The sequence below is a fragment of the Labrus bergylta genome, chromosome 13 (assembly GCF_963930695.1).
Source record: "Labrus bergylta chromosome 13, fLabBer1.1, whole genome shotgun sequence".
NCBI classification, from domain to species: domain Eukaryota; kingdom Metazoa; phylum Chordata; class Actinopteri; order Labriformes; family Labridae; genus Labrus; species Labrus bergylta.
Window position 1 is genome coordinate 27,092,328 of NC_089207.1, and position 13,795 is coordinate 27,106,122.

The 13,795-nt window shown below is 39.5% G+C and overlaps 1 protein-coding gene across 2 annotated transcripts in view; it reads right to left on the reverse strand.

Annotated features, from left to right (window-relative positions):
- Positions 1-1,009: 1,009 nt before the first annotated feature.
- grb14 (growth factor receptor-bound protein 14) overlaps positions 1,010-13,795 on the reverse strand; it is a 30,848-nt gene continuing 18,062 nt past the window's right edge. Inside the window, exons 1-13 of one of the 2 annotated variants that reach the window (XM_020644147.3) lie at positions 12,030-12,481; positions 11,561-11,717; positions 9,315-9,436; positions 9,111-9,185; positions 8,850-8,987; positions 6,198-6,308; positions 5,994-6,089; positions 5,578-5,640; positions 3,607-3,723; positions 3,138-3,207; positions 2,959-3,046; positions 2,369-2,462; positions 1,010-2,192 (exon numbers count right to left, since the gene is read on the reverse strand). In XM_020644147.3, the coding sequence (XP_020499803.1) occupies positions 2,046-2,192; positions 2,369-2,462; positions 2,959-3,046; positions 3,138-3,207; positions 3,607-3,723; positions 5,578-5,640; positions 5,994-6,089; positions 6,198-6,308; positions 8,850-8,987; positions 9,111-9,185; positions 9,315-9,436; positions 11,561-11,717; positions 12,030-12,104 (1,353 nt within the window). In that variant the 5' untranslated portion in view covers positions 12,105-12,481 and the 3' untranslated portion in view covers positions 1,010-2,045. Of the gene's footprint in view, positions 2,193-2,368; positions 2,463-2,958; positions 3,047-3,137; positions 3,208-3,606; positions 3,724-5,577; positions 5,641-5,993; positions 6,090-6,197; positions 6,309-8,849; positions 8,988-9,110; positions 9,186-9,314; positions 9,437-11,560; positions 11,718-12,029; positions 12,482-13,795 lie in introns of those variants that run through there. The other variant, XM_020644146.3, reaches the window with a different exon arrangement.

Below are 13,795 nucleotides of genomic sequence, written 5' to 3' on the forward strand. Positions count from 1 at the left end.
GCTGTTTACCTTTTTGTAGGAGAACCAAAAATCCCATCGATACTGTTTTTTTTTTTCATATTGTGTGCTGCCTTGAAAGTCAGCTACGAATGAGAATGTTGTTTACTTCAATTCTTTACGTCCACCTGGAGTAGTAATTTACTTATCAGAGCAAGAAGTGATGAACATGTATAGTTGTAAAAAAAACTCTTACCTCAATGTTTGTTTACTAAAACTGTGTTCTTCGACATTATTGTGTCAGATGCTTAATGAAGTCTGAACAAACTTTTAAATAACTTTCCAACATGCTTTGACACATTTCATATGTATTATGTAATTTTGAATTGCAGCAGACACATTATGATTTCAAATGTTAACTGTGACAAGTCAAAGTGAAATGCTTCTAGTGCCATCTAGTGGTTAGCAACGCTTTAAACATGATGGTGCTATAAAGAACCAAAGAGAAAAATATCAGTAAATCATACTTGACAATGACCGGTTAATGTGTTCCTTATACTACACAGTGTGACTAAATCTAACTATGTATGTTGAATCATTAGCAAGTCATAACTTGTGTTTATTATAGATGGATCTCTGATGAGATGGCTCAGGTGGACATTTTTATTTTATAGTCATTGCATGTGGTTCCTAAGCCTATTTGACCTATTTACCATACAACAACTGTATGCTGTATGCTCTTATGATATTTTTATAAGTGCTCAGATTATCAACCAGATGATCATGTAACTTCAGCATCTTTTGCACTATTCACCACTGCACTGTTTCATATTAGTCTTTTCTTATTATGTTTATTGTTGATATTTAATGCTGTACCTGTTCATAAGAGAGCACAGTTCACCAAAGTTAAATTCCTTGTGTGTGTAAGCATACCTGGACAATAAATCTGATTCTGATTTAACGGTCCAAGATCTCACCCTGCCTTTTGATTTTACTGTAACATTATATACTGACAGTTTCTAGACATGACAGAAAACCATGTAGTTCTCAAGAATTCATTCATAGTCACACATAACAAACAGACTGTTTTATATAAAACTTTGTAATTTTTGACATTCATTGTTCAACACACTGAAACCCAGCTTATACAAAAATGAAAGTGATAATTCCAATCTTGTCTCTGATTTCAAACACCTTGTATTAAAAAGCTGATGCATCGTTGGCTTTCAGAAAAAGACAGTGTCTGACACTGTAAATCCAAAGAATACGTTCAAAATAATAACAAGCTCAGGTTTTGCAAACTGTATACATGTATGTGAATCTTTGGAAAATATAAAAAACGTGGATTACAATGAATTCATATGTGATCACAATCAGTCTCACACACTCTGATTTCCATCTTCATAGCTTATATCTAAAGTTGCTGAAATCTTTTTTAAATGGCTGTGGCTCAAAAGCAATCCCACAACTAATTTCATGTACAACAATGAAATCAGAAACACAAGAACTAATTGTACAGTGCAGGTTAGCTAAATAGTGTGCTGTTGCTCTCTACCTGTACATTACCCCTCTCTGTTTCCACTTTACAGGGCACACACACAGTGACACTTCCTGAGAGGTCTTTTTTTTTTTTTTTTGTAGAAAATAATGGTGATTTCTTAAAAAAAATACCTGAAAACATAGAGAAACGACAATGGAACAGATAGCTTAGTTTTACTCTTTACTTAACTGGACAGAGGTGTTGTCTGCTATGATTCCCAGCATGATACTGTTAAAAAAAACTGTATACTAGAATATTTTCTATGAAAATTTATTCCAGCTAGTGTATTACACCCACCAAGTCTTTCATTGGTGCACATCATCCTCAACACATCTGCTCACTCATTATATGGTCTATTCTTTAATTCATCTTTTTCCTTATAAAGAAAAAGGAGCTCATATGACAGTGTGTGTAAATGTGGATGATAACAGTGGTTTCTGTTGGCTGCTCAGAAAGTCTGTGTATATTTTTTCTTCAAGGCACGAGAACACTGGGAGTGTTTTGTTTCCAGAAAGGCCCTGGAGTTAAGGTGCTTGAGGGCCCGCGGGAGTCTCTTGGGTCCCTTGATTCACAGGGTGATCCGGGCACAGTGGTGTTTTAGCTTGCAGGGCAACACTCCTCGGTTTAGCTGGTAGAACTCCACCAGCTGGATCAAGTCGGTGAAGCGCGTGTGTCCGTCGTCTAAACTGTAGAATAACTCCCCTTCATCATCCACCTACAATGAAACACACATACACACACATGGAGGTGGATAATGGGAGTTATCCATGGGCACACATGCCAACCCACACATACAGGAGTCACTTATGAGATACAATGTGTAGGTAGTTCCTGAGAGATGAATTCAAATCACTGTAGAATGTGTCAAACACAGCTGCAGTCTGTACTCACAGGTAAGATCTGAAAGTGTTTGATTTTCTGCATGTGGCACAGCGACAGTACAAATGTCTTGGGGTTGCTTTGGCTGTCCCTCAGAAGGAATACCCTGAAAACAAAAAAGAAAAAATCCGATTTTGTTTTCACAATCACTATATTTTGAGATGTGTTAGTAGTCTGAAACATTCAGACAACAAACAGCAGATTTAGGACATTGGGCAGAATTTGATGGTTTATATTTTACACCTTGAGAGAATGTTGTTTTGACTCCCATGATTTTTTTTTTTTTAGATTTGCTTTAACGGTGTATAAATGTCAAAATATAATATAAGATGTTGTGATTATAATGATAGAAAATGATACAATTTTAATGTTTAAGTTTAAGACTTACATCCACTGCACTATTTCACTTCTTTACAGTAAAATGGAAACATAAAATACGTTTGGGTTTTTTTGGGCAATATATTCAAATGTGCCTCACACAAAATGTATCAGTCAGAAGGATTATAATAAGTTATTGGTGCCTAAATGTATTTAAGTCAGTTAATTGTGCATTTAAAGGGCCTCATATTGCAGATCAAGCACTAAATGCTGAGTCTTCTTACCCATCAATAAGACCCTGTTGAGTGATCAGACGCTGAGCCTCGTCCCGAGACAGTTTGCTGTGGAACCAGCTCTGAGCCAGATGCAGCGCTGGAGAACAAACATAGACAGATTACAATAGATTACAAAATATGAATTCCACTTATGTATGAACAGTAAATTAAAAATGTGTCAAACACACCAATGTTTGACAGAGAGTTCTGTGACGTCGATGGACTCCCATGGCCGCTCAGTCGATGACAGCTTTTCCTCTAGAAGACATGAGAAACAGTCACAGTGATAATTAAATTCATGTTAATGTAAAGACAATGTACGCCGTTCCTCTTGCCTTATTAAAAGGCAATAACCTACGAGGTGAAGACTTTAGTAGCTTTATTTTGTCTTGATAAGCATAATTATCTTTGTGGTCAAATAAGCTCAAAAATGATTCCCTTCTTTTTACATTTCATGAAAAAATGGTCTGTTTAAGAAAGTCTTTTTCTTTTACATGTTTCATACTTTGATTAAGCTCATTACAAAGTCAAAAGAACAAGAGAGAGAGAGTCCTTGCTAACCCCCAGTTAATTATATCTTCAAGCATACAGCATTGGGAAAAGTCTCTGTGCTTCCACAGGTATAGGTGAAGTTTAGTAAGTGATCCCCTGACTCACCCTCCATGACAGTCCCTCCTCTACAGCCACAGACATCACCTCAGACGGGTTCTCAATCACTCTGCTCTTTTGGCCCGAGAAGTCCATGGCCACAAGGGAATTCTCTGAGATGCTTCTCTGAAATTGCACACAAACATTCACATTATATGTTTGTCTTGATTGTGTGATTTTAAATTTACTTAAATCATGCCTCAAAAATGTTGTATTTTTTCCCGTTTGATTTTCTGTGTATGCTGCAGAAAGAGAAGTAGTGTGACTTTTTGCTTTCTTGCAGTATTGTATTGCCATCTAGTGTCTGAGTAACATGACTCCATCTTCATCACTTCTAGATGATTCCAGACAGAAAACTCCATTGAAAAGGGATTAGAGGGGCTTTGAAAAGAATGACACATGGGCACATTTTAGTCCTTTAAGCTGCCATAAAGTGAGTGGCTCACTGCACACACTCAAGAAAATTCCTCTTATCGGGATTACCGAGATGCATTAGCATGTATGTTCCTCCAATACATACTTAGCTCGCAATTCAACAAATAATAAAGACAAAGTAAACAGAGTTTATTTGGTGATAAAGGCTTTCCCAGTCATCTCACCCACTGTGACCCCACTTCCATTGTGTAAATACACCTATCAATGCTTCTAAACATGTTACTTTACATAGTGTTCAAACTCGGCAGTGATCCTACGCAGACTTTTTCTCAAAGTCGCATATTTAGCTAAATCTGTCAGATTGCAGATTCATGTTGCCCCCTATCTCTGTAGCTAATCCTCTTGGCGAGGCTGTGTGTCACATATGACCCTCCGACAGCAGAGAGGAGGTGATGAATTGTTGAATCTGAGAGCAGCTGATCACGGTGTATTTTTAGAAAGCAGAGGGCTCATGAACATGTCCAAAAGCCACAAATAGATCCTGTTCATTGCGGTGAAAATACTCCCAGCAGAGTCAGAGACTATTCTTGGACACCAAACCCACATAAACACACCTAAGGTGCCTCATTTGTCCTATATGTTATTCTATCACCACACTTCTATGTGTGAGCCTGGGTTAGCTTTAACATATTTTTAACAAATGAAAAAGTAGTTTAAAGCTGCACTGATTGATTTTCTTTTGGTCACAATAGGGGCACTGGATTGCTCTAGAAATACAACATTGACATAATACTGCCTTATTGAGGTGTGATGGGACGCTAGTTAGCAAACTTTACCACACATCCAACAAGCACTTGGGCAGTAATACAGAGTTGTATTTCAAGCCATCTGATGAATCTAATAATATTCACTTGCCTTTTAGATTCCTCCACAGTAACTGCTTAATACTCGACCATGTTCCTAATCTAGGTTGCTAACATTATCAGTAATTTGTATATGTTTATAGAAAGTTGCTTTATCACAGTAGGTTTTTTTTGGCAACCTACTAATGCTGGAAACTAGCTGAATGAGGGCAGATATTGTATGTGACACTTACAGAAGCTTCAAGTGTTGAGCCATTGTGTTTGAGATCACAGTTAGTTTGTGCCTTGTTTCAATAGAACTCTGATGTGTTTTAGAAGGTTTTATTTATTAAATGACGATTTTTGGGTTATGTCACCTTTAGTGACCCCCTGTGGACCAGAAGGGAATTGAAGATAATTTATCTTTTGGCTGTCCTGTAAATATGCAAGTATTGCTACCCGACCAAAGGAACAATCTTATTTCAAATGCCCAATGTGCAAATCACAATAAAATCTTTGGTGTAGAGATATTGTAAAAAGAAATCAGCTTGGCAGTGCAAATGTACTTGTCTGACCTCTCTTAAAAAAATAACTCTATATAAATAATAAATCTTTTCTCTGATGGACTCGTTTGTTCTTTAATGTCATACAGAGGACTAAGTATTGATTTCAGTCTGTTTCATTTTTGGCTAAAAACTCTTCAAAGGAGCTTTAAAAACTCTAATAAATATGTATTAAGATAAAAGTCAAACCCTCGGCTTACCATTGGTGAAGCTTTTTGTTTCTGATGTGGCTGAATGAAGTTTTGGTACAGTTGCATCCCATACTGAAACAAAAGAAAAAATATCAATTTTTTAAATTCTTTGTGTTCATTTCTCATGATCCTCAGTTGTCTGTGTGTCGTATGGATGAAGAAGGGCAAGTACAAATAGACCACAAGCTGTTGTGCTTTACTGTAAATTATTAATAGCCCTGTAGGAGAGTGACTAATGCTCTAAACTGTATCCAGCAGATATCCAGACAATGAACACATGCTGCTTCTATAAAGAGTGGGAGTGCTAATCCAGCAACACTCAATAGTTTCCCTTGACCTCCCACCAAAGCTAAATCTGATTCAAGCACTGACTCAGCATTCCTCCTCTTAGACATCACCCCGCAGTTAGTGATCAGCGAGCCAACCTTTAACAAGCGCATGGCGGTGATCCAGCAGGTCCTGGTCTGTTCATCATCCGCACAAAGCAACTTCAAGTCTCGGGCTGAGCTACACTTTGTGGGCTGTGAAAAGAAGTCACAGGGAGACAAAAGCGGATCAACACGCTGGGAATCAATACTCCTCTGCCGCTGCTTTTGTTCAATTTTGGCATTGATAGAAAGTGAGGGTACCTTGACACAGAAGCCATAATCTGTAGGTGCTCCATGAAGCTTTTTGGCTGACAGCATTGTGAAGACATCACTGTCACTGAAGTCAGCGATGAACTGGAGATGCCTGGGTTCCTGTACAACACAGAGAGGTCATGAGAAAACAAAAGAAAAGTACAGATATGAACTTTCATGAAACATCAAATCAAAGTTTTGGCTCCCCACAACACTGTAAATCTGTTGTGTATATGAAATGTCTTTGTGAGCATGCCAGTATTTAAAGATAGAGTCAGTAGCTTTTTCCTATGTGTGGTGGTGACTGTGTCTGCAGAGACCCTGTCCTCTGTCTGTAGTTTCATGTTCAGGTTTGTTTTAGTTGTCTCGGGATGATTCTGAGGTGTTACCCCCAGCCATTGACAGTGTGCCGGTGAGTTTTGGAGCGGATACAAGGCGATTTGACGCGATTAAATGTGACGGATGCGGACATAGCGGCAAAGGAGACAAATATAATCATAGTGAGGCAAATCGCCAAACAGATAAAGCTCATTCAAAAACCAGAGTGAACCTCAGGCTGGCTTTCACCCGCGGACACGCCTGCTTTTTGTTGGAAAGGCAGGTGCCAAACACCGGTGGCTAGCTTGTGCTAACATGCGGTATCTTGTAGTGTGGGTACAAGCATACACGCTGCAGCGTCCTGCAGTGAGTGTGCACTTCTGGGGGCAATGAGCCCAGGTGGAGGGGTCCAGTTTGAATGTTGTGTTTACAAGCTACATCTAACAATACTCACTCCTTATGCAAACTTTATTTGCTGTACTTTAGGCCGAAATACACACACATGCACAAACAGGATCCTGTGGACATGCACTAATGGAGAGGTCCTAATGGAAAGTGCCTTGCTCAAGAGCTAGCTCTCTAGGTGCCTTGCTCAAGGGCACCTCAGCAGTGCTCAGGCACCTCTCCAGCTACCAGACCAATTTCCAGACTTGGACAGACATGAACCGGCGACCCTCCGATTCCCAGCCCAAGTCCCTACAGACTGAACTACTGCCGCCCCAATTTGAATTCTGACAAAGTCTTTTGATTGGCTGTTTAGTGTGATCCCTAATTTAATGAAACAAATGAAAACTACTTTGCCATTAACTGTACACTCTGAATGTTTACATGTTACAGTAGATGAACAAAGGTATGTGCAGGAAGAGCAGAGAGCAGCATCTTAAGTCATGTTTGTTCAAACAGCTGTGCCAGTGATTGAACCAAACCAGCCACTTAATGGTCATGACAAACTTACAAAGTACACCAATGAAATGAGGAGTTTAATCAACCCATGTCGATTCTATCCATGTCTCAACTGTCTCAAATATTCATCTTGATAGGGTGCCGGTTAGCCAAGCAGTTAGGTCGTGTGCCCAATGTACAGTGGCTGTAGTCCCTGGGTGTTATATACTCCGACCATCAGGTCCTTTACCCCACTCTCTCTCTCTCTCTCTGATTTACTTCTCTGTTCACCGTCCTGTCTCTCAAAAAAAAGCATAAAAAGCCCCCAAAGAAATTGTAAAAAAAAAAGTTAACGTGATGAGCATTTGCCAGTGTAGAGAACGCGTGTCCCTTTGACTGCTGCTTAAAGGGATCACAGTTATGTATGTGGAGCTCCATTGAACATTCTGTTCTGCACACTTGCATCCTCTTTACATAACTACTTTTCCACAAGCATTATAATACATTTAGCACCATAGTACTGCTTCTGCATTTTGTTTTAGGATTTAAGTAAACAAGAAATACGTTTGTTTCTAGAAAAGACTAGTCAGTCTTTTATTTAGAAACAAACCAGCAGCTAAAACTTAACCGTGGAAAGTGAAATCAAACTTAGCATAAAGACTAATCATTGGGCAGAGGGCTCAGACTCATTAAGGACTCAGGTATCTATACAGTGGATATTCAGCAATACATTCTCCAGTTTTAGTTAAGCTTGAAATCCGAAAAGCTAAGGTATGATCATAGTGTCGGATCATTCTACCCCCACACTTTGTGTTCAGATGATGGAGATATAAGTAGATATTTTGATAGGTAATGTGTTAAGACAGTATTATCAGCCAAAGACCCTGCCAAAAGATAAATTTCCAAGAAAAAACATGGCACAAAGACTTCCATTGTTCTGCTGTTAAGAAATTGAACGTTCCCGCTTCCTTGTTTAAAGTAATGCCACAGCCATTAGTGTCGGTGCTGTGTGTCTGACTGAGACCACAGATGAATGGTGAACCTGCAAGAGTAAAAAGTGGGCACCATACCAAAGCTTTCCTGCAGTCTACAACAAAAGCTCTACTGTTGTAGTGAACTGAAGGCGGTTGAGAGGTGGTTGTGTTGGCATGGCTGGTGCTCGAGGTATAAGCTTCACTTGTCAGCAGCGTTGAGAGTTGTGTTTCTGCCTGGCTGATATGCCAGCTGACCTAAGGAAAAAAATCAAGCTCAACCTGCTCCACTGCCCGCTCACTGCAGGAGGGAGATATACATACAGAGGATGAACTAATGACCCCACAGTGTACAAACAGAGGGAGAGGAAAAGTAGATGAACCACTGTGAGGCACAATAAGGATGCATGCACAAACTAATAGCCCATGTTACAATGTGTTTCCAATTGGTTTTTTTTATTGTGTAGAAAAGTCATTTTGTTTTACTGACCTTGGAAGTTCCCTTGTTAGAGAAATAAAGCCCTGACCGCCGCAGGACAAAATAAAACTTCTTCCATGACTTCCTGCTTTGCTCTTTGGCATGGAGGTGTCCATGTATCTCTGGACATGTGCTGGAGTTGAGAAAGGTCTGTGTTGGAAAGAGAAATATTTGTCCAACGTTGGGTGTGCGCACTGGATTGTTAATTTTTTGATTATAGTTGAGAGCCTGCAAAGTGAGAGCACTGATTATGTACAGTAGAGAACTTGATACCTGTATGAGCTGAGAGTGATCCACCATGCCGTTGGCTTCACTGGATATGGAGACCATGTGATCTGGGAAGAAGTCCTGCCAATATGAAGCAACATTAGTTACAGTTTTTTAAACTCAGAAACCAACACTTTATTTGAACTACAAGTTTCTTGGTGCAACATGACTCATCACCAGATGTGGGGAATGATTTAAACACAAGCTCACCAGAGGTTTCCTGAAGAATTCATATTTAGCAAAGTTCTTCCTGAAGTACAGCCGGCAATCGGTGTCCACTCCCCAGCCTGAAAGCACCTCCATAACAGACTCATGGTCTTCAATGGTTCTTTCTGGTAAAACAATAAGGAGAACGTTTTTCACATCCCATTGTGTGATACATTTTGACCAGGTTAAGTCATTTAACACCATACCTTTGAATGTCCTTAAAATCACTATACAGTCATTTAGGCAAATCATTTCCTGCCAAGAGTATAACATGCTTCTTTACTGCGAGGCACGGAGTTTGATTATTAACTTCATATCAATGTGTAACCTAGTTAAGCAGTAAAACATCAACATTAATATTTCCCTAAGCCTTACATTGATTTTGGTAGTAATGGATACATTTTCTGTTCTGACAGCTATGCCAAGTATTGAACACTGAAGTAACAAGCTGTGATTTATACAGCTGATAAATCATTCTGATATAATTCTTTATTATTGATTTCACTAAATAATAACTGATCAAATATGGTCTTATGTCTAAATCCTGAAGGTGGTGCAAAAAAAAGCAACATAGCTTCAGTGCTATAAACACCATTTATCTCCATGTGCTATTTTAATTCTGAATGAAAAAAAAGAGAGCCTGGAGCAAGGAAACAAAACATTCTCAAATGATTCATTGTTATAATAATAATAATATATCTACTTATATTTAGTGAGGGGAATTTTGTTTATCCAAAAAGGGACTTTATTTCATGAGTTGTAAAAGTATAAAACAAGTAACCAACAGTGTTGCAGTACTCTAAATTGGTCTTGGTCTCAAAATGGGCCTTGAGACCACTTTTTGAAGATCTTGGTCTCTTCTCGGAATTGAAAGCATTTTTACTCGGTCTTGTCTTGGTCTCAGACTGGGCGCACTCTGGATTTTAAATCAAGACCACAGGGTGGCAGTAGATCAGTCTGTAGGGACTCTGGGAATCAAAGGGGTCGCCGGTTTTAAGTCCCAGCACAGACCAAGTCCAGAAATTGGTCTGGTAGGTGGAGAGGTGCCAGTCCACTTCCTGAGCACTGCTGATGTGCCCTTGAGCAAAGCATCTAACCCCAAAAACTGCTCTGGAGTGCTTGCTGTGGGCAGCCCCCTCATTCTGAGACCTCTCCATTAGTGCATGTCCATAAGATCCTTTTTGTGCATGTGTGTGTATTTTGGCCTATGTTTGTGTAGCATGTTCATTAAACAGAGTGTAAAACTGAATTTCCCCTCGCAGGATTAATAAAGGATAAATTATAAATTAACTGACCTGCTATTTTTCCTCATCATTACTGTGATTAAAAGGAACACGCCCCTTTCTAAAAGAACCAATAACTTCAATTCATTCAGAATATGATTTTAAATCCCCGGTTATGGCCCAACCTTCTCTGTGTTACTGTCTAAGTGAGGGACATGCCTGCTGCACACAAACTGATGAATTTCATTGAGCTCTATGGTCTTGGTCTTGACTCGGTCTCGATCCCTAAATGTCTTGGTCTTGTCTCGGTCTCGGAGCACTCTGGTCTCGGGTATGTCCTGGTCTCTGTTAGTGTGGTCTTCACTACAACAACTAGTAACTACAGTAATACCTACATTCATGAATATTGGATATCAATACAATGTATGTCTCGTTTAAATAAACATGAGCAACTGTATAAGAACAGATGGATGAATAGTAATGAATGTATTTAGTGAATTATGTGATGTGTGTAAGTCTGTGAAAATGCAATCCAGAAAACTTTCATGCACTCCTTCTCTCCCCTCACGAGTCTTAATCTATCATTGAGTACAATGTGAACATATCAATACTGACATCATCATCACACCACCTATATGCCACGCCTCCTTTCAAACCAAGCAAACCTCACCCACAGGACTAACAGCCCAACCATCACATGACTGACACAGTACATACTATAAAGATGTCAAATATGATTTGCTTTCAAATTTACACTCAACACATACTGCCTCCACATTTTATTTTTCTCTCGTTATGATTCTCACATTTCCTTATGGGGGCGAGAAAGACTTTTAGTTTCTGTGACATCATGTCATTTAGTGGATATTATTTCATATAGCCAAACATTAAGTTTTAACATTATGTTGTTGTTGAAAGAGTTCTTTTTTTTTGTCTATTAAGGTGGTAAATAAATAAAAATTGGATATTGATCCAGACATATTTAACATTTTACTTTCTCATAAAATATAAACATAGGGTTCTTACCTATTCCCAGGTGGGAGAGGTGTTCAAAGAGAGTCCAGCTGTGGTCGTCGATGCAGTGGTTCTTTAAAACAAACAGCTGGCATACGTCCCGTGCGGTGATGTCACTGGGAACCTCCACCGCTCTGCTGGTGTTATCTTCATTATAAACTTTGATTACCTGCAAGAAGAAAACGCTCAATCAATGACCAGTTTAAACTCACTGCAGGGTGTAAAACTGTTCACCTTCAAGGAGCACAAGCAGAGTGGTGCTTTTGACTTGAGGCAAAGTATCTGACAAAATAATTCAGTTTGAACCACATACACCAGTCAGACAGCCTGCATCTTCTGCAGGGAAGTAAAATAAGAAAACTTGAGTTTCTGAAAGCTTAAAAAGGAGAGATCAAGAGATAAGATTGTGATGAACTGAAATCTTGCAATACCACATTTAGCAATACAACACTTAATGAATGAATCTGGAAGTAAAACTCACCCCCCTGTTCAGATCCAAACTGAGCTCTGAGTTTGAGCAAGCTCTGTAGCCTATGCATGGCTGAGCGCACAGCATTGCAAGAGAGAGCTTTTGTAAGAAACGTAAAAAGAAGCATCAGACAGCACAGAGAGAGTCAGAGCCTGGCAGCAGTGAGTCTCTCTCTCTCTCTCTCTCTCTCTCTCTCTCTCTCTCTCTCTCTCTCTCTCGCTCTCTCTCTCTCTCCGTACACTGCAGCCGAGCTGAACAGAGGCACTGCCTCTTGGCACAGTGCTGTCGTGGCTCCACAAATCTGTATCGTTAGGTCTGATACCAAATCTCCTGCTGCTTTCTTCTGCACTAAGTGGCGAGAAGTCAGAGATCAACCCGTAGCAGATATGCACCCTTTTACAGCAATGTGACTGCAATTTAACATGTCCGAAGAAACATGTAAACATCTGTTAGACCAAGGCAAAAACTGTAACATTTCTGTTCACTTTTGAACACTGCAAGAGTCTGAAAGAGAGAGAGAGAGAGAGAGAGAGAGAGAGAGAGAGAGAGAGAGAGAGAGAGAGAGAGAGAGTTAAGAGAGAGAGAGAGAGAGAGAGAGAGAGAGAGAGAGAGAGTTAAGAGAGAGAGAGCGTTACAAGGCTCCAACCCTCTCTTCTTGCCTCACACTCACACACCCATGAGTATAATGCCCTGCAGGAGCCCACAGAGCAATTACAAAGGTGCTGCTTAAATGTAATGCTAGTTGAGTAACCTCAGTCCAAAGTTTATACAGGCAGGTGTCTCTTTCCTCTCCATGACTTCTATTTGTATTCTAAAGCCAGGCAGCCTGACTCCTTTTGTGGTCAGCGCTCAGCAGGGCCGAGGACTGAGCCCTCAAGGAGCCCACAGCAAATAGGAGTCTCCAGCTATGACATCACCCCTCAGTGTAAACCGTTTAGTGTTTAATCTGCCCGCCTGGAGCCTTACAAGACAAATATCTTTGTTTGTGGATGTCTAACAAAGATGAGGGCCTACTTTAAACACATGACTCCAGCTGCCAGTGTTTTATTATGGCTATAATTGCATCATTGCACGGCAACTTAATTATATTTAATCTTTCTGAGACAAAAAGTCGACACAGCAGTGCAAAATCATAATTACCATCGACCAACCTTTGATTAATAAAAGGTACTGTATCTTCTGCACTAGTGTTGATAACTGCAACTAGCAAGACCTTGAATGGGAAATTGCTGTGTCTTCTCGAGGGCTGGCCAAATCAAATCATATAGGCATCATATTTCAGCAGGAACAGGGGAGGGTTTGATAGAGAATGAGGAAACCTTTTTGCTGCATTAGCATGAATGATGTACTTGCAAGTGTTTGCAAGCTGGTGTCTCACCAATATCTGATTGTAGTCTAGGAACACATACACCAACAATGGAACCAAAGACGAATAAATTAAATTAAATTTTATCTGAATTTTTTTAATTTCATGACTGCTGAAGGTACATTGTGACATCAACTATATAAGGCTTTTACAAAAGGAAGACACTGGGTCCTTCTTATTGTTATAAAGAAGGGTTTCAAGATCATACAAATGTCTTAAGACACATTTAAGTTTATTAAAAAACAAAAATATGTCAACCCAGAAGAACCTAAAGTAAAGGTTCAATTACATTAATGCCCATACCAGCTGTTTTAAACGTGCTTTATGAATGACAGCTTCATGGTTCACTGATCCTTGTGACTATAGCTTTGAACTGAAGAGTTTTTAGAGGGAATAACTTTTTCACCACGTT